Below are 21254 nucleotides of genomic sequence, written 5' to 3' on the forward strand. Positions count from 1 at the left end.
ACAAGGTAATTATGGAGGTGTTACTGTATGTTGATAAACCAGCAAAGATGAGTACATTTTGCTTGTTACATTGCCCTTGTAGGAAAGTGCAATGTAAAAAAATTATATAATGTTTATCAACTATTGTATTGTAATTATACTGAATATTTTGGATGAAGGATTGATTGATCGATTGATTATTTGTATTCTGTCAAACAGCAACTCCTTGCCAGAGCAGCATGCAAAATAGACTAATGCACATAGCTAGCTAACAACTAAACAAATAAATACATGGGATGGATACAAAAATAGAAACAAACAAAACATATGGACACAATGCAACAACTCAAAGACAAATTACAAATATGATAAAACAAATTACATTAAAAACAAAAAAAATTAATGATGTATGATAGTTTTTAGCAACAGTAAAATTTTCATTGTTATTAAACTGCTCCACAATTGTGGGATTTTGCAAGGGAAACATCACAATTAACAGCGAAGGAAATCATAATCATGGCAATTGCAAAAAATAGTTGCCGTACATGATTGCTTAACATTGCGTGTCTGATCAGTAACACAATTTGCAAGCAATATGAAATACTTTCATTAGTGACTCTACACTGTACAAATAACACTGTCAAAAGCATTGTGTTACGTGTTTATCAATTCAATCATGTGGAATAAAAATACTTAGTAAGGCTTTTGTAACAAACCAAACATTAAAACTTTGGCCACTCCTGTCACATACTAAAAGTTCATATGAAAATAATGGCTATGTAATCACTCTGTGTTGTACGTATCTAATCCAAAACAGCCAAGCTGTAAAGAAAAGAGTGCGGCCCTCAAAAAGGCTATGGTGAAAAAAGATGTGAAATCCAAGGTGGCGGCCAAGAAATGGCTGTGATGGTAGGTTAATGATAAAAATTTTAATAACAACAATTCAGGTGAATTTTGGTGCCGCTTGGTCTTGGTACAAAATTCACCTGAATTGTTGTTATAAAATTTTTTACCATTAACCTACCATCACAGCCATTTCTTGGCCGCCACCTTGGATTTCACATCTTTTTTCACCATAGCCTTTTTGAGGGCCGCACTTTTTTTTTACAGCTTGACTGTTATTGGATTAGATTTCACTTCTTTTTGTATTTGGGGCTTTTTAACCTATCTTTTTTTTCTTTTCCACATGCAGGAAAGAAGAAAAGATGAAGCAGATGAGTACTTTAATTATTTTTGAATTTATCAAAAATGTACAAATTATATATATATATAAAATACATATATTTATTACAGAACTCTACATGGTGCATGGTTTCTTTGCAACTGAACATTCTACAAGGTGAGTCCTTCTAGTTGATCTCTCTATAGGGTGAACTGTTAGTAACTGAACTATCTACAAGGTAACTTCTTCTAACTGATCTCTCTACAGGATGATTTGTTTGTAGCTGAACTCTCTACAAGGTAACTTCTTCTAGCTGATGTCTCTACAGGGTCACTAGTTAGTAGCTGAACTCTCTACAAGGTGACTTCTTCTAGCTGATCTTTCTACAGGGTAATTTGTTTGTAGCTGAACTATCTACAGGTGATTTGTTTGCAGCTAAACCCTCTACATGATGGTTTCTTTGTAGCTGAACTATGTACAGGGTAATTTCTTCTAGCTGATCCCTCTACAGGGCGATTTGTTTGCAGCTGAACTCTCTACATGGTGATTTCTTTGTAGCTGAACTCTCTACAAGGTGACTTCTTCTAGCTGAACTACGTAGTTGAACTCCCTACGAGGTAACTTCTTCTAGCTGATATCTCTACAGGGGGAATTGTTTGTAGCTTATCTCTATACAGGTTACTAGTTTCTAGCTGATCTTTTGAATTCTTTTCAGGGTGACTGCTCTATTAGGGTGACTGCTCTATTAGAGTATCTCGATCTCGCACTTGCTACACCAAGTTTGATTTCGTGTTATAACTCCGTGGCTTTAAGTCTGATTCTTCTACACCATTGAAGATCCTTTCTAAGATGATTACTCCATCTGTACAGTGTATTTCAAAGCATTACCCCAAGCGGTTTTTCTGGTGGGCGTGGAAAGTAGTCGTTTTTTAATTAGTTAATCTCGATTGCGTAATTGTTACACACTGTTGGTTTTTTCGTTGTGTCTTCCTGGTTTTTAGCTCGATTTTTTCAAACCACAAAAGGTTGGAGGTTCAATAGTTAACCTATTCACCCACCGATTTTCAGCTTCTTCCCGTAAGCGGTTTACCCTGTAGGCGTGACAACATATTGGTGTTATTTTTCGTGGATAATCGCTAATAACTCTTTGCCTGTTTATCGTATTCCAGCCAAAGATGGTACAGAGATGCGCCTTTATACCCCCTCCTGTGTGCCAAATTTCAAGGCGATCGGATATGGCGTTCGCGTTTTATAGCAGTTTTTGTAAGTGTGCGAAAAGAGGAAGAAAAATAAGAAGAAAAAAAAAACGAAGAAACTAAGCCAATTTTTGAAGTCGCATATCTCGGGAACGCTTGATGCGATTTCGCTCAAAATTGGAATGTGGCGTACTGACGTTGGAGGGAATGTCCACAGCAAAAATCGTATTGTTTCATCACGGCAGCACAATACTACGGAGGTGCGAAAATTTCGTTTTCTTTCTTCCTGTCAATATACTCATGGGTGCTGCGCGCCTGTTTCTTGGGCTGCACGACACACTACCGTGTGTCTTGATATATCTTCAGGCTAACAACCTGTAGTGAGTTACCAATAACCTAGATAGTTAGACAGATAGATAGATAGATAGATAGATAGATAGATAGATAGATAGATAGATAGATAGATAGATAGATAGATAGATAGTTAGATAGATAGACAGACAGACAGATAGATAGATAGATTGATAGATGATAGACAGATAAAATGATTACAATCAAAACTACAATATTATTTAGTACACAACAAGGAATTTAGCTAGATAGCTTTTGATCTATTATACATACAGTCAGTGTTGGGAGTAACGCGTTACTTATGTAACGCGTCACGTAATATTATTACTTTTGTGGTAACAAAGTAATATAACGAAATACGCTATGAAAACAGGTAATATAACGCAAGATACTTTACTTACAAACGTAACGCGTTACCTAAGTAATATAATTACTGTAACGAGTCTAATATGACGTAATATTATTACTAAAAGTAACGAAGTCACTAATCTCGTTTGCAATCCTCTGAGTAACGCCTAACCACAACGAAGTAACGAGGCCTACTGAATGAAGCTTATTCACCAGCTTCTTACTTATAACCAAGATTTGCACATTGTCCAACAACGCAATCATGTCACGTGATAAGGTGGTAGTTTCACACGTGACAGCTTAAGGCTGTGGACACAAAGTAATATGTGACCGGATTTGCGAAAAGGTACCTTTTTCACACATAAAATTTGACCCATTTTTTCAACTTTCAAACTTTGTAACTTATGTATCATTGCAAGCATGTGTCTGTAATTTTCCATGAGTATGCCTACATTATGTGGCTACATTTTGATACAAAAAGAAAGTCAATCAGTGCAAGGAGTCAACAGTTATGACATTTTGTTTGTTGGTATGTCAAATGTGTGAAAAAGGTACCTTTTCGCAAATCCGGTCACATATAATATGTAATATTATTACAGTTACTTTATTTTATGGGTAATATGTAACTGTAACTAAATAGTTCTGTTGCAAGTAATATGTAATATGTAACTAGTTACTTTTACAAAGTAACTTGCCCAACACTGCATACAGTATACCATATACAAAACCACAGTCAAACTGTTATGCATACGTACACTTACCTTGTACAGTGACTCCCAAGTATAGACAAATCAAGATGCAACACAAATCAATGATAGAGGCAAGTTGGCTATTCTTCATTTTCAGTATCATTCCTATATAGCTGCAGTCTTTTTTGCTCTCACTATATATACAGCTATGTGCACAGACTAATTCCAATATATTGACACCTGCAGCTGCTAGTAGTTAAATATTTTGAATCCAGTAAAGGTTACTGCAATAGAAGCCAACAGATTAAAGATGAGGAGTAGATATTACTATGGCTACTCTTTCTTACAACACCACCATTAACTTTACATTTCTATAGGACTTCGTGTCTGTAATTAAGGTTGCGGAGAGGGAAAATCATATTTGCTGCTACGGTTTCAGAACATAATATAGTTATATGCATTCTTTTATGTAATGTGGATATACATATTGATGTAGTTATACAGATTAGTTACCTCCCTGGCTATGTTTGAACACTGTAAAGTCTAGTAGTTAGGTGCTTCTGCTTAATAAAAGCATACATTTAAATAATTTTATTGCCAAGCACGTGCACCATTAAGAAAAAAATATCTCTCTGGAGATGGTGTGATTTTCAGTCACTATATGTGTCAGTATTTGCAATTCACCAATTCTGTGTTGAACTTTGTGGAGCACAAGTTCCAGCCATACTGCATGTAGAGGAATTGGCTGGTAAGTTCTGTGAAAGGAATGATATTATTGGCCACTGACATGCATCATGTATAGAACCTTTAGATTTTTTTTTGTCTTGTATAGCTACAGATGCAGCTTCACTTGTCCATATACACTTATCATCAACAACATGACTAAGTTCAAGAAACGAGTATGCACTTAACAAAATTAATAACAATTAGCTATGCGCTAATAATTCACCCACAATTTTTGTCAGAATATTTTGTTTTAACATGGATAATAGAATGCAAAAGAACAGATTTATGTAACTCATACAAGCCAACATCATGTTAATGTATTATTTCTTGTCACCCACTACCCACGTACCACTTTGTTTTAGATTTCAGCAAGTTCACAGCTGAAATATGATTGACTAAAAACATTGTCTCTAAATCCCCATATCTACTACATGCCATGTTTATGTTCTATGGTGTATAAACACTCTTGAAAGACACTTTGAAAGATGGAGTTACTCTAATAGAACATTCATAAAAATAATTATGACTGTTCTAGCAGTATTATATATGTGACCGGATTTGCGAAAAGGTACCTTTTTCACACACAAAATTTAACCCATTTTTTGAACTTCATTGTTTCATAACTTTTTTATTATTTCATATAATTGCCTGAAGTTTTCCATGAGTGTAGCTACAGTATCTGGCTGCATTTTAATACTACGAGCAAGTTAATCAGTATAAGGAGTCAAGTGTTACATCATTTTGTTTGCTGGTATGTAAAATGTGTGGAAAAGGTACCTTTTCGCAAATCCGGTCACATATAAAGTATTCAAATTTTCCATGCATGCTCAAAAATCAATCGCAATGACAGATGTCTTGTTTTATTAAGACAATAATACAGCATACGTACAGGGGAATAGACTCAGGGGTACCCATATATGCTGATACTCACGGTGTGGTCAGTACAGGAGCCCTAGCAAGACTTACACTATTTTATTGCAATACAAAATATATTAATTATAGCATGGAGAAAAGATAATGTCTAGTCTGGCTGGGAGGCTCTTGCATTAAAATGTATATGTAGCTAAGTTAGACCATGCAGTAGATCAGAGTAAACTGTTCTTTACATTCATAACTATGATTATTTTTATTTTTTTAACTACTCTTTTTTTGTAGTACTGACTAGCTAGCACTCCTAGAAATGATTTTGGAATTTAGGAAGTAGTCTGCTGGCTACATGGTTAAATTTCTGAGGAGACTTTAAGTTGTTCTTTCCTAAATCTGGGCCTCTGGGCTAGAATTTGTGCACTTCAGAGCAATGGAGGAACAACCATCATTATTAAAATTAAGACATGAACAATAGCTGCATTGCAAAAGCAATAAATTAATGTGATGTGTCCTCATTCCTTCTCGAATTCGTGACTCATGCGACCACATAATATATATAGCTAAGGCAAATTACAGTGAAACAGAATACTGAAACTTAATCATATTTCAAACTTTACATTCAGCCTGCAGCAAGAAGCTTTTTACAGTGTGACTTTTTGCGAATCTTCTGCCTGGTATAATATGCGGATTATTATTCACCAGACCCTTACCCTTTCCAATTGGGCAGCCATATTACAGTACTTGGTAAAACTATGGTTAGGATCTTTAAATTACAGTGCAATATGTGGCTATTATGAGTCACTTAAGTTTAAAAGTATTCCTATCACCTAATAGCTAATGTGACCCCAATTTTTCATAGTACATTGGAACCTCAGTTATCCAGACCCCACTTATCCGGATTCTCAGTTAACCAAACTACGGAAATGACTGTTCTATTAGAGTCGTGACTGTTCTATTAGGGTAGTTGATAATACAGAATTATTTTTTTTTAAATGTTCTTTATGCTACTTTAAGACTAATTCTACATAGTTTCAGAGATATGCGCTTTTCAGACTTATGGACCACCCCTGGTCCCAAGGGGTTCAGATAATTGAGGTTCCACTGCATTTATAGGAAAATAAAGATGTATTCACAAACTACACTATCCTAAAATGTCAAAAAGTTAGCCTACCATGTGGTGGTGGGCTGTATGATCTTTTCTCTAAAGCACAGTAAGTGGTCATATTACAAGTCATATGGAGGTATTATGGGTCACAATATTCATTACTCTATAAGTTCATTAGCTAAGTAATATCTTATATCCAATTAGCTCAATTTATTAAGCACTCTAACGGCATTCAAAACACCATAGTTGACTTGGTTTTTGTACTTTATATCTTATACTCCTTACTACATGGTAAGAGGTACATGTAGGTAATCTGGAGCAGTATTCTTGCTAAATTAACTAGCCTATCCCTCAGTTGTTACTTAGCTTAATATGATCACTGTCTAAGTCTCGATTGGTCTACGCTGATCTGATTTAACCCTCTGAGCATAGTTTAAGCTATGCAACCCTTATTACCCCTGACCTATAATACCAGCATATACCTTACAGGCCTGCCAACACTCATGGATTTACCGTGAGACTCATGATTTCATTACCAAGCTCAAGGTCTCACAAGCAGTAGCTCTAAACTTACAGATTTTTAGTTAAGCCTACCAATTCTCACGGATCATCACAATAAACTCACAATTTCTTCCACTTGCAAGTTCAGGCCAGAATCAAAACTCTCAGAATGCCCTTTCCTAGCCTTTTCCAGTTCTCAGGGGATTTCCCAGGGTACATAATTGTGGTACAACTAATAACAGAGGCAAGATCATGTGATTATAAAGGTGGGTATTGTGGCAAGGATTCGTCTTTGGCCTTCAATTTAATACCAATGCATTGGAGAGTATTTGGAGCAAGATCTGGAATTGACTTTAAGCGGTCAGAACTCTGATCAGAATACCAACCCTGAAGCACTTGGTTTGTATGTCACACAAGAGTACCTGCTTTCCTGGCTGGGTTTGTAGCCTATACAAATGGTATGTACTATGTGTCTGGAGTATTTTATTTGCTTTCAGCCTCTAGGATGAAATTGACACATCTCCACTAAGCCATCACGTGATATTATAAGCACCTAGCGGCTTATATCAAGAATGTTCCATAATCCATGTGTTACAACTTCACAGCACTGAATAAAAGAGTAACTGTTTCACTTTCAACACAGTGACTTCCAAGTAAGTACATTTAGCTACAGTAGCTGGTGAAATAAGACTGGTGCACACATGTACTGCAGGTCTAGATATTCCATGCATAGATTAGTGATGCAAAACATGTTTTAAATGCTATATTGATACCCATATGAAGATGGAAATGTGTATATGCGTTGCATGGTAAAGGTGGCCTATCTTCCCATTGTATAGGCATGGAGGCTGTTGCAACTTGCTGTGTCTGCCTATAATAATGTGCAGATACAGTAGTTTATTCTGGATGTCAAGACCAAGTCTCAAGGTTTTTCTGTTTCCTTGGTTGGCAGGCCTGATCTTACTGTGAAATCCTATATCACGCTAATTGGGGTGCATTCACCCCTGCACATTACTGGGAATGTCTTCCATTGATCCTGCCATGACTGTTTCTTTTGTGTTCAATGGTGGTAACGTACAGGTGTCTAATATAAACCCAAACTGGATGTTGACTGAATGGATTAGATCATGATATGGGTTGTCTGGGACTAAACTGATTTGCGGAGTGGGAGGCTGTAGATGTTGCGTAGTGTCCGTTTTGAGAAAAAATCCTAAGAGACAACAATATCAATTAATTCTGTAAGTTTTATAATGTGTGAGTACAAAATACTCGTTATTGATCTATATACGCCACTGATTGGATGAAATATCTGCACTCTGTCACTTGTGTAACAGGAGCAGAAATGGTGTGCTGAAGATTGCATGGTGAATGGTGTGATGTCTCCACATACAGTTGTGGGCATTTGATTTTTCGCTTAGGCCACTCCAAATTGGTTTTCTGTTTCCCATCCTGGGCTCAGGCATATTTACATGTGGGTGGGCAATCCATTTCCATTGTTCCATTGTAAGATTGGCTGCTTTTCGAACTGCTATTTGCTTGACACAACCAAAAAAGTGCTTAATGCTTGTACTTTCCTTTTTACATTGCTAAGTAACAGAAATTTGTGCTGACTTGACAATGCACTAACATGTGAATTAATTGAAACTATTACAAGATGGACCTGTGTAGTATGCAAGGATAACCAGAAAATAGTAGAAGAATATGGAATAATGGAATGTTTAGAGCTGACGGTAACTGTTGTAGTGTTGTGGCTGATTGGTTTGTTTCTGCCCACACTAGATCCAACAGTAGATACGTATGTGGCCATCATAGCAAAAGCCATCTGGTTCACACAAGCATACTTCTTTAAAAAAGTGAAAATAAAAAGCTTCATATACTTCAAAGAAAAAAATACACAATAGTAATTGAGCCATTATGCAGGGAAGTGAGTCCATTGAATGTCTGCACTGTCTTATTCATGTGGTCATGGAGAGTTTGAATATGTTATCTGTTTCATTGTTGTAGCCCTAGGTTATGCATGTCATGCATTTTTAGAAATTGTCAGTAAACTATACATTAGTCAGTTTGCCAATTTATGGCAAAAAGTTTAAGGGAGTAGACCAATTAATATAAATAAAAGTTGTGGGCTGTGAACCTAAGCTGTTGGCTTCTTCTGTTGACAGCTAACTAGGTTTTTTGTTTTTTTAGCCGAGACAGTCTCACACAGTCACAAAAACATATCAATTGCATGTGTGGAAAAACCAGCATCTCATTATAAATCTTGACAATGTAGTCATATGAAGCGTGCCTTATTTATAATCATAAATGCTTGAATTTAATCACCTAAGTGTTGTCCCCAATTTCCAGCCTTTTCACAAGCATACAAACCATATGCTAGAGGGAGGGGGTAAAATTGCATGTTACAATTATAATCATCTATAACTGAATATTCCAAACAATAAACATAGTATACAATTTCTGTACAATTGTTCTACTAAATATGAGGAGCATATGTACAGTGGTTATTGAGTCTGACAAACAATTTGTCAGTATAGCTTTGTGGTGATGCACAAGTAGTTACAGTGTATTCATCTGTTTGAACATGTGTAGAACAGTAAAGGTATTGATTTTACAATAAACTGGTGTTTGATACACGACATGGTCACACTTACTTGTGCTGCATGTCACTCCAGTGTGGTCTGGTGCACATATACAAGTAAATGAATTGACTCCATCAATACATGTGCCTCCATTGAGACAAGGAAAAGAAACACAATCGTCTATATCAACCTCACAGTTATCACCAGTAAACCCATCCACACAATCACATGTAAATGAGTTAACTCCATCAGTACAGTTACCATCATTCTGAGAAGGATTAGGATCACAATTGTCTACAACTGATCATGAAATGTGAAAATTTTAATATAAAGTTTTTTTGGTTTTTTTTGCTGGGTATCTGGATATCATGGCTTAAAATGTACAGGCTTGATGCAACAGAAATAATAATAACAATAATAATATAATAATAATAATATATTGTACATCTATGGCTTCATATACCTTGACCCTCCATGCTTCTTAACACTGTAATCTAATGATCTGGTTGAACACCACCCTTGATCAACTTTTGGATATGACCATCCATAGTTTCAGTATATTAATGTACTATTAAACACTTTTGTGTCCTCCTTAATTTATTTTTAATATTGGTTATAAGTATTTGGTAGGTTGTTTGAGCTAGACATGATTGGCAATTTTAATGGTACCATATCTATGTGAAATAATATGATTCAAACACATATTGTACCAAGTTTGGTGCTTTTATCAAAAAGTAAACTTTTTTTTGGTTAGCCGTTCTACTAGTGTATAGGTAGCCAAAAGCATCAAGAATAATGCTGGTGTGATAGGCATTATCGCAGGCATAAAGTTGGAGAAGCTATTTTGAGAGAATTGCAATAAAATTACTTTATAACTGATTCAATGATCATATCTATCTGTGTTTGAAGAAAGACAAATGAGGTGATTATAAAACTTTAGTTATTGAAGTTATAATATTTGATGTTGTCATAATACAAAATATTCTTAATCAATGTTTGAAATTCATGTAACATGCTTAGTTAGCTCTGTGCATGCATGGCTTAGAATTTGTGTAGGTAATCACACACATTTGAGTGCAATTTTGGCTGTTACAAGTACAATTATTCCATAATTGCACGAAAATGTTTGTGATTGCCTACTAATCACATAGTGACCACCCTTCGTGATTTGTAGTACACATCTATCCAGTTCTATGTGGCCATTAACTTCTATCAGGTGATTGCATCATCCTTCTTTGTATTACATCATTTGTTGTTGTAGTTAAAATGCTTCACGTGTCAGCAATTCTGATTGACTACTCAAAATGTCTACATATGTTGCACTTAAAAGGCTTCTATTGTCGGCTTATTTGATTGGCTATTCATTATATCACTTTCTTGTTGTACTTTAAAGGCTTCTGTTATTCTGCTATTTTATTGGCTACTTTACAGTGCAATTACAGAAACAAGGCCATGGGATTTGGGATTAATTGCACTCCTACTATTGAGACTAATGTATGGCAAATTAAATCACTATGTGATTAGAGACATAACTGGAAAGTATAAAAATGAGCATAATAGGATAATTTTCCTGGCAACCCCAAAAAAGCATTTATAGACTCAATTAAGTCTACTTGAAAACAATAATACTTATGTGCATATTTTAGGAATTGTGAACATGCATCTATACATGTAACAAAATACTGATCATGCTTGACTGAATGCATCAGGCAGGCAGGCATGGAGCAAAGTACATTGAAAAGTAACAAGTACTTTTGAGATTTATTAAAGTATAGGTATAAGTACATATGACTTTCAAGGACATGTACTTAAATACAATGCAAGCACTTTTGATAGACTAAGTGTTTAAGTACAAAATGTGATCGAGCCTTCAAAAACAGGGCATGTGGGCACAAACTACACCCTGTCACATAACAGGTCATATCTCTGTACTGGAACAGAATATTTTAATTCTGTAACTTACATTATAAAGCCAATTAAATGCGTACTATGATTGGAAAATTGCATTGCCATAACATAATGATACACAAAGTTATGAGTGATGAAATTTTGAAAAAGTAGGCAAAAATCATGTGCCCACATGCCCTGTATTTTCGCAGGCCCAGTCACAAATTAAGTACACATTCAAAGAGAAATTACAATTGAACTACTCTTATCACTTAGTGTTCGATTGTGCATGTACATGTAGTTTCTACAAACATCAACTGTGCAAACCTGGTGGTGCATTCAAAGATTATTATTTTGTTATGTAGTGGTATACAAAATTGATATCGTGATAATTTTACATCGGTTGTCCATGAAATCCAAGTGTATACACAAATCATCACATTTATGAAAATGAACTTGTTACATACTACAGCTAGCTGTGCTACTGACTATACTTTCAAGTATGAAGTTTTTTTACACATTTTGATTAATCAACCTGAAAGCAATTGTAGGTAGTATCTCAGAAGTACAGGGACTCAGGTGAGTCCTTATTGCACTTTGACCATTATTTCCAATGACAGCTTTTACATTTCTCATGTACAGTATAATTATGCAGTTCTATGCACATATGAAAGGACTTCATTGTACTTTTTTAGAACTTAAGTATAACTACAAGTACATTACATTTGTACAAAAAGTATTTAAGTATATTAAAGTATAAGTACTCTAAAATGCATAGTTAGGTGCTCTCAAGTACAAGTACCAATTTACTTTGCCCCAAGCCTGCAGGCAGGCAGTAGACAATTCTGCTGTCAAAAATTATTTTTAATTCTGTAGCAACTTAACAAAAATGTTCCTGGTTGATCTGAATGCACTCTTGGGGCTTGATTTAACTCAACCAATACGATCATGTCATTGTGAGGAAAAATCAAGGCAGGTTTTTAAGTGATATTTTGTTTCAGGCCATGCCCACACCTTCATTGTCCCTCTATTTCATATTTTCACTGTGCTAGCATATATAAATACAGCTAGACAAATTATAATAATGGGGTATGGTCATCGTGTTTGAGTAAATAGATTGTAAAAGAGCGCATGGACTCCCTCCCACCCAGGTATCTAGACAAGGCCATATTTAACCTTCCAATAGAGTAAGTAACTCACAGTCCTCCCTCGATTTATTGGGACTAGGCATGTAGGTTTCTGGTTATTTGGACAATATTATTTGAGCACAGCTGTAGGGAATCTAGACACATAATAGTGTGTTGTGTTGCCAAACAAGCTGACACGCCACTAGGCATGGGGCTATTATGTTCAAAAAATTGAGCATTATGCTTTTAGCAGTGTTCAAAAAATCACCTACAATGCTTTTGAGAATTGCCCATTATTCCCAAAATTATGCCACCATAATTGGCTAATAATGTCAGTTTATTGCTGTATCAGACCATTATCATCAATGTTTAAGCTTCAAATAGTATTGAATGCTTTAGCTGGTTGCTGTATTAGAGTATTTCATTTCAATATGACTGCTTTATTAAAGTAAATAATAATTAGTGACTGCTCTATTAGAGTTTCAGACTATTCTGTTAGAGTATCTCAATGGTGGATCCAGGATGGAGCATTTGGGGCAAATCCCCCTACCTTAGTGGAAGAACTTTACTTCTTTTGATAGAAATACTATACACTTTTTCAGACCAGAATCAATTTATATAATTCATGAAAACTGCATATTATTGGAAAGTCAAAGTTAAAACAACTGTTAAACTGTCACCTAGCACCTTCGTGCATACTAAGCACCTCTAAAAGTAATCATCATGTGGCTGGTGTTTTAAGACTTTCATAGCCTATTAAACAGTTTTAAAGACTTCACAACCATCTGCAAAGGACACAATGACAAAAATCAATATACTAAGAAGTGATCATTGCTGCTTAAAAACATCAACTAACCTACAAATTAGGTTGTTTGTGCCCTGTCCTTGCCAGATCCTGGATCTTCCCCTGTATCTCAATATCTTTTTAAACGGAATTGTGCGATTTGCAGATTTTCCTACTGTTAAAGCTTACCTAATTATTTATGATTACTGGGCAGTAAGCACAGCTGGTGTGCCCAGGTAAAAAAAAAAGGAAATCACATTAATATTACGTACAATTATATACTAACTAGTGTGGTGCTGATTGCTTGTAAGGTGTGATATCAAGTTAGTTGTAAACTCATCATAGTTTATCATCTCTATAATAAATACAAGCAGTTCCTTTATAATCACCTCAAAATGCTAGCACAAATCCTGATCCCCATGCACGCCCAAAATTATGCTGGCGTACTCGCCGCATCCCTACTTGGGACTAAGACATGTTCATATAATCAAAAAGTCCAGATAATCAAAACCCATTTCAAATACTCTATATCTCAGACAAAACTTTAATAGTCTACAGGGACGGATCTAGGATTTTTGGTTTCCAGGGGTAGTAGGACTCAGATGTGGGAGTATGGGGGTGCAGCCCCCAGACGTTGGCAAGGTTTTAATTTTACAATGTTTGAAATTCAATGAAACTAACTGTTCCTATACTATTATACAGAGTTTCTGATCTACTGATGCTCACTAGCATTTAATATGCCTTGTTTTCACCAATAGTTATGTAGCTTGTTACGATGGATTGGTCTATTGAATCTTTATTCAAGTATATTCAGCTGGCTTTATAGCTATTCATGATAATCTCTTTGCTTCTTCATAGCTACTTGGCATTTCTGCTTCATTATCACTATTACCAATACCTTCTATATTCTCTTCTGTTTGTTCTGTAGTCTTGGAAGGTTTACTGCTATGTCACAGGGGTGGAGAGCAGTACTCTAATTTAACAGAACAGTACAGTACTCTAGCTAAGTTGGGGAGGGGGCAAAGTCATATGAGGTGGTTAACATTCAGGAAGTATCTAAGAATCATTAGCTGCACTTTAGTGTGCAAATCATAATATTAGGGAATATATTCCTCACAGGAAAATTTTGAAGGTTAAGATTGAATTTGAGAACAATTTCAATGGTGTATGTATACATGAATACAGTATTCCTCAATGACTGTCATTAAGTACTATACAAGTAGATATCAATGACAGGCCTTTGAAATACACACATTAATTTGTAAAGATACATTTCTAATAGCAGAAAGGTTTGGATATATTGCATCTAAAAACAAATAAATTGCGGAACTAGCATAATTGTTTAAGTTTTAACTGGATGTTCTATTAGAGAAGATGACTGCTCTATTAGAGTATCTTGATCTTATGCTCTCAAAAATACTTGTGATCCTTAAGTTTTACTGCAAGAATAATGAAAGTATCAGTTAGCAGATGAGCATTGGTGAGTATGATTCATGTATATGTCCTATGGGTTTGTAGTTGAAGATAAGGAAGAATCAGTATAACACTAGTTGCCTACATAAGGGCTGGACATCTGTTCTGAAATAGGTCCAGCCCCAAAGAAGCTTCTGGAAACCCCAGAAACCCCACTAATACTGCCCCTGACTCTAATAGAACATTATATCTTAAGACAAAACTTTAATACTCTAATACAACAGTAATTTCTACTGTTCAGACATGGATACTACACTAATACCACGGGATTGGAAGCTCCGTTTCATGCACTGGTATTCCTCATTGTACCGGAAGTAATTAATTTGATGGTTTCATCATGTCATTAGTTATGTTGCTATCTTGGTTACTATGCTCTGTTATCACAGGACGAGATTTGGCTCTTGTTCCACAAGCTGTAAGTTGGTCCATACAAAACAAAGAACTGTAATTGTTACACTAAGCCACACCCGAATCACTTAGCTTTGCCATAATTCCAGCAATTGTCTGGAGGATGCTTAGAAATACCCGAAACAGGTACAGAAACTATGTGACTTCTCTTTTGTTTAACACTAAAAATCTTCTGGAAAAAGCGTTGGACAGTACCAATGCACGGCACAAGCCATATGGAATTATCTGTACTTTAATACAATTTCATTAGTTTTCACTGTATGCCTTCAAAGACTTGGAAAAGAGTACAAAGTACAGTTTTGTAGTGTTCCCCAATTTACGTTGTGCTACAAGACAATTTGAGCTTAATTGCACACAAATACTAGCTCATATGTTATCCTATACACTTACTGTACCTTGATTCTTCACTATCCTTAGCTAAGGTGGTATCAAAATCACCAGACTTTTGAAGCCTTCACCAACTGAAAGGCAGGTCCGCAAAACTACAAGGATTGCTTATTTGGAATCTACATGCTATATTGAGTCCACGAACAGAGCTTCCAATCTCGTGTTATTAGTATAGTATCTACGGTTCAGATCACCAACTGTATTAACAAGTTGTTAAAGAGACTGCGAACGTTAAAATGTATCCAAGCAATTATTACTATACTGACTACATAATCATTTTTCTATTAATGGTTTGCAATGTTTAGTCTCCTCTAGCTAGCAATATATTTTATTATGTGATTGTGTAAAAACACAGACTCCATGGAGCTTCAATTACTCAAAGAAATAAATGTGACCATGCCTGTGAAAACAGGGCATGTGGGCACAAACTACACCCCATCACTCTACAGATCATATCTCAGTATTGGTATATTTCCATTTTGTAACTTGCATCATAATGCCAATGCAATGCTTACTAAGTGCTGAAAATTGTAACATCATAGCATAATGGTACAAAAAGTTATGAGTGATGAAATTGTGAAAAAGTAGACAAAAATCATGTGCCCACATGCCCTATTATCGCAGGCCTGGTCACAAATAGTAACCAGATTTGTAAAAAGTACCTTACACACACACACACACACACACACACACACACACACACACACACACACACACACACACACACACGCACACACACACACACACACACACACAAGCACGCACACACGCACGCACGCACACACACCCATTTTTGAATTTTGATTCATGACTTCCTTAACTATATCCTTGCATATAATTGCCTGCAATTTTCTATAAATGAAGCTACAGTATTTGGCTGCAGTGTGAAACTAAATAATAGTTAGACGTCAAGAACCAGGGTTCTATGAGATTTAGAAAACCCTCAGACCCTTAGTAGCACCCTCGCTGTGCTGTGACAGGTGCTACTAAGGGCCCAAGGGTTTTCTAAATCCCGTAGAACCCAGTGGTTCTTGACGTCTAACTTATTTAGCCTACAACTCGTTATTGTACCTTGAGTTGCAGCTGCTTGCAAACAAGAAATGTATTGCTAATTATGTCACTTCGTCCTTGTATATGCTGTAAAGTCTAATAGCAATTACTGGAAACAAGCCCTCTATACTGTGGGACTCAGCGTGGTTATTGCTACCCGTTTAAATGCCCATGCGCTGCTAATGTTACAGGTGAGTTCTATGTTGTGAAGTACTGGACTCAAGCAACTGTCATTGTTGCTATTGTTGTGCCTCGACAGCTGCTTGTAAACAAGTAATGGAGTGTTGATTAGTACAAACAAGCCCATTACACCTCCCTCTAATTCAGTATAGCTGTTACTAGCCATTTAAATGCCTGTGTGTCGTCAATGTTACAGGCACGTAGTTATTGTGTTTCGTATCACCTCAGAGTGTGGTCTCTATTGGACATGAGCGTATTTTTACAAGATTTAGAGACCACGTTTTCAGCCAATCAAATTTCAGCATCAAACGTGTTGTAGTCTAAGAACTACTTAATCAATATAAGGAGTCAAGTGTTACATCACTTTGCTTGCTAACATGTAAAATGTGTGGAAAAGGTACCCTTTACACAATATTATATACTCTAGATCTGACATTCAATCATTTAAACACTACACATGACTCCACATGCTCATGCTTAAATGACTGCATTATATAGATGTAAATAATATTTTAACTGAAAAGAAAGATATAATTTAGAAAGCAGCAACTTTATACTTACAGTATTTATCTCACAATTAGTAAACTCACTTGTTTCACATGTAATTCCAGTAAAATCAACAGCACATTCACAAGTAAATGAGTTGATTGCATCCATACAGGTTCCTCCATTGAGACAAGGATTAGGTGAACATTCATCAATGTTCTGGGCACAAGTTGATCCTGTCCATCCAGATGCACACTGACATAAAAAGCCACCAACCAAGTCAGTGCAGGTTCCATTATTTTGACAGGGACTACCAGCACAATCATTTATAGCTGAAAGTTTCAAACAGTAGAGTACGTAGTTAATGCAGTACATGTATTGTTTTTTTCATAAAATTAGAAAAGTATAGCTAGTAGCAATTAGCATAATGCTCAAATAATAAAAATTATTACAGAATAATCACAGTGCTCAACTAAATTAGCTGAACAGTGAATGTTGAAAACAAGAACGTACTGCACAACCACAAATTAAATTTTAAGATAATTTGTTACTAACATTTAAAGCAACTATACATCAATTTATTACACTGTAGCTGAAATGTTTATTATTGTTTCAATAACACTTCATAATATACCAAAGTTAGGCCATGTCAACCTGTGAAGGTCTGAGTCGCCTGACACCAAACAGGTTGTAATTGTGAAAGATTTTCCTAAATTTTCATTATTAAAAATCACCGGTATAAACTGTGAGCACATTTCTTGCATACATCTACGTATTGCTGTTCATGCAAATGCCTTCCCAAAATTAAACCTAGCTCAATCCATTGCCACGTAGACTGCTCCCACTGAATGCACCATGAAGGTGATTTCATGGGGTATTTTCATGGACAATGGAAGGTTTATGAACACCAGAATTTCATGGTATTTTATCATGGCACCATGGATGCAGTATCCATGAAAAGCTAAGAAACCATGGGGATTTCCTTGAGTATTTCATGGCAAAATTGTTGATATGCATACCAAGTTTATATTCTTGAGAGTTTCGTCTGTAACAGATAATCAAGAAAATAATATTGACTTCATCAATATAATCCCCTTGTTATAATAAGTAAGGTTTACAGCAAGTCGAGACAATCTACTGTTGGGTGTGTATAGCTGCTGCCACTATAATCAGTTGTAAAAGTTATAATAAACAGACCTATTGTGCATGTTGATTCTGTACCACTCCAAGTGCTACTGTTTTGACAAATCCTCATGTCACTACCATCCAGTTCGAAACCATCACGACAGGTGAACCTGCAAAAATCTCCAACAGTTGGTTGTCCATCATCTCCCAATGAACAATCAATTGTTCCATCAAGAGGAGCATTAAGTGGGGGACAAATGCCTGTAAGAAACATCTGTTAATCAATTGAAATACTGCAGTATTTTAAGGTGCATGCTCCCAAGCCTTTATTTCCTGCCTATAATATATAGTCAAAATTATACATCATTTATATCATAATTAATTTTCTGCACTTTATTGAATAAGCATTCAATAAAGTTTAATTAATTATTTTAATAATAACAATTCAGGTGAATTTGTGTTGCCTCCTCCAAGGATTTGGCACCAAATTCACCTGAATTGTTGTTATTAAAATTTTGCCATTGATCTACCATCACAGCTATTTCTTGGCCACCACATTAAATTTCACATCTTTTCACCCTGACGTTTTTTGAAACTTGGCTGTTTTTGATTAGATATCGTGCGTGATTTCATACCTAAAGCCAGCCTATAGCCAGCTTTGGGTATTACTTTTAACTTGACTTTTTCTTTTCTTTAGGAATGAGGAACATTAAGGAAAAATCTTTAAATTGTTAAGCTATACATGCACATTGAATAATATTGTTTAGTAATTATTACCATTGTGTTGATTAATCATTAACTCAATGCAGGATGAATTGCTTGCGGCAGCTACAAGCAAATCATACTGTAGAAAGATCAACTACTAGAAACAATTATCCTGTACTGAGTTCAGCTACAAACGAGCCACCCCATAGAGAGATCAGCTACAAACAAAACCACACTGTAGAGAGATCAGCTAGAAAAAAGTTACCTTGAAGAGAGTTTAGCCACAAACAAATCATCCTGTAGAGACATCAGCTACAAACACATCACACTGTAGAGAGATCATTTATGACATTAACCAGAAATAAGTCACCCTGTAGAAAGATCGGCTATAACAAAGGCATCATGTTGAGAGTTCACCAACAGTGTACAAACAAATCACCCATTTTTAGATCAGCTAGAACAAGTCATCCTGTAGAGAGATCGATTAAAAACAAACTACCCTATAGAAGGATCAGCTTAAAATAAGTCACCTTGTAGAGATTTCAACTACAAAAAAAATCACTCTATAAAGAACTCAGCTACAAGCAAATCACACTGTAGTGACTGGCTCATCAACTTAGCAAAAGTTACCCGGTAGAGACATAAGCCACCCTGTAGAAAGATCAGGTAGAACCAAGCCACCATGTAGAAAGTTCAGCTGCAAACAAATAACCCAGTAGAGAGATCAGCTACTACAAACAATCACCCTGTACAATCACCCAGTAGAGAGAGCAGCTAGAAGAAAGTTGTCCTGTACGAGTTCAGCTACATTTCAAGTCACCCAGTGGAGATCATATTCAAACAATTTATCTTGTAAAAAAGAAATGGCATGTAATAAATGCAAAATTTGTATACTTACTGATATAATCAAAAATGTAGTAGTTAATATTAAAAATTCTGCTTTCAATGTCTCTCTTCTTTCTCTGTAGTAAACAAAAACACAGGTTAAAACACCAAAGCCAGCCATAAAACAGCTTCAGTGTATACAAATACTAAATGAAGTGATATCTAATCCAAAAAAGCCTAGCAGTAAGAAAAGCTGTGGCCCCCAAAGAGGCCATGGTGAAAAAGATGTGAAATTCAAGGTGGTGGCCAAGAAATGGCTATGATGGTACGTTTATGGTAAAAATTTTAATGACGACAATTCAGATGAATTTAGTGCCAAGATAATTTGCACCAATATCACCTGAATTGTTATTAATTTTTTTATCATTACCCTACCATCACAGCCATTTGTTGGCTGCCACCTTGGATTTCACATCTTTTTTCATCATGGCCTTTTTGGGGGCCACACCTTTTTTACAGCTTGGCTGTTTTGGCTTAAATCTATCTATCTGTTTGTTTGTCTGTCTGTCTGTCTGCCTGTTTGTCTGCCTGTCTGTTTATCTATCTATCTATCTATCTATCTATCTATCTATCTATCTATCTATCTATCTATCTATCTATCTATCTATCTATCTATATCAGTGTTCAATTCATAACAATGGCCCAAGAACAAGGGTGCATGTACATATAAAGCAAATCACAAGGGCATGTGATACAACTGATATGCACTATACTTACTTCAAGCTAATAGCCTGAGGTGAGCAACCAATCACCTTAGATAGATGAATAGATCTTCGGCTGTTATACATACACTGACCTTGTGCATTGACCTCCAAATGTAGAAAAATCAAAGTACAACACATTTCTATGACACAGCTACTCTTCATTTTCAGTAACATTCCTGTATAGCTGTGCTCTCTCTTTCTCTTACTATATGTACAGCTATGTACGAATATATATATATATGTATGTATATATTTATAGACTAATTCCAATATAGTACACAAAGCATAAATTAGGACTGACAACTGCAGCTGCTAGTAGTCACTTAGGTTAAATATTTTGAATCCAGTTAATGTTACTGTAATAGAGGCCAAGATCTGGAGAATTGATAATGCTATAACTGCTCTTACAGTCTTTACATTTTCTAGGACTTCATGTCTGTAATTAAGGTTTCTAAGTGGGTAATCATATTTGCCGCTAAGGTTTCAGAACATATATGTAGAGTATATATCCTTAATTAGTTAGTGTATAGCTATATGTGTATTATTTGTG

The 21254-nt window shown here is 35.7% G+C and overlaps 1 protein-coding gene across 5 annotated transcripts in view; it reads right to left on the bottom strand.

The window, feature by feature from the left end:
* LOC136247131 (fibropellin-1-like) overlaps nucleotides 1-20903 on the bottom strand; it is a 49301-nt gene extending 28398 nt beyond the window's left edge. For 3 of the 5 annotated variants that reach the window (XM_066038756.1, XM_066038755.1, XM_066038759.1), the window contains exons 1-2: nucleotides 20797-20900; nucleotides 9576-9803 (exon numbers count right to left, since the gene is read on the bottom strand). In XM_066038756.1, coding sequence (XP_065894828.1) covers nucleotides 9576-9803; nucleotides 20797-20878 — 310 coding nt within the window. In that variant the 5' untranslated portion in view covers nucleotides 20879-20900. Of the gene's footprint in view, nucleotides 1-3797; nucleotides 3968-9575; nucleotides 9804-20796 lie in introns of those variants that run through there. The other 2 variants (XM_066038757.1, XM_066038758.1) reach the window with 2 other exon arrangements.
* Between the last annotated feature and the right edge of the window lie 351 nt (nucleotides 20904-21254).

The sequence above is a fragment of the Dysidea avara genome, chromosome 2, assembly GCF_963678975.1.
Source record: "Dysidea avara chromosome 2, odDysAvar1.4, whole genome shotgun sequence".
In the NCBI taxonomy this organism is placed as follows: Eukaryota; Metazoa; Porifera; class Demospongiae; order Dictyoceratida; family Dysideidae; genus Dysidea; species Dysidea avara.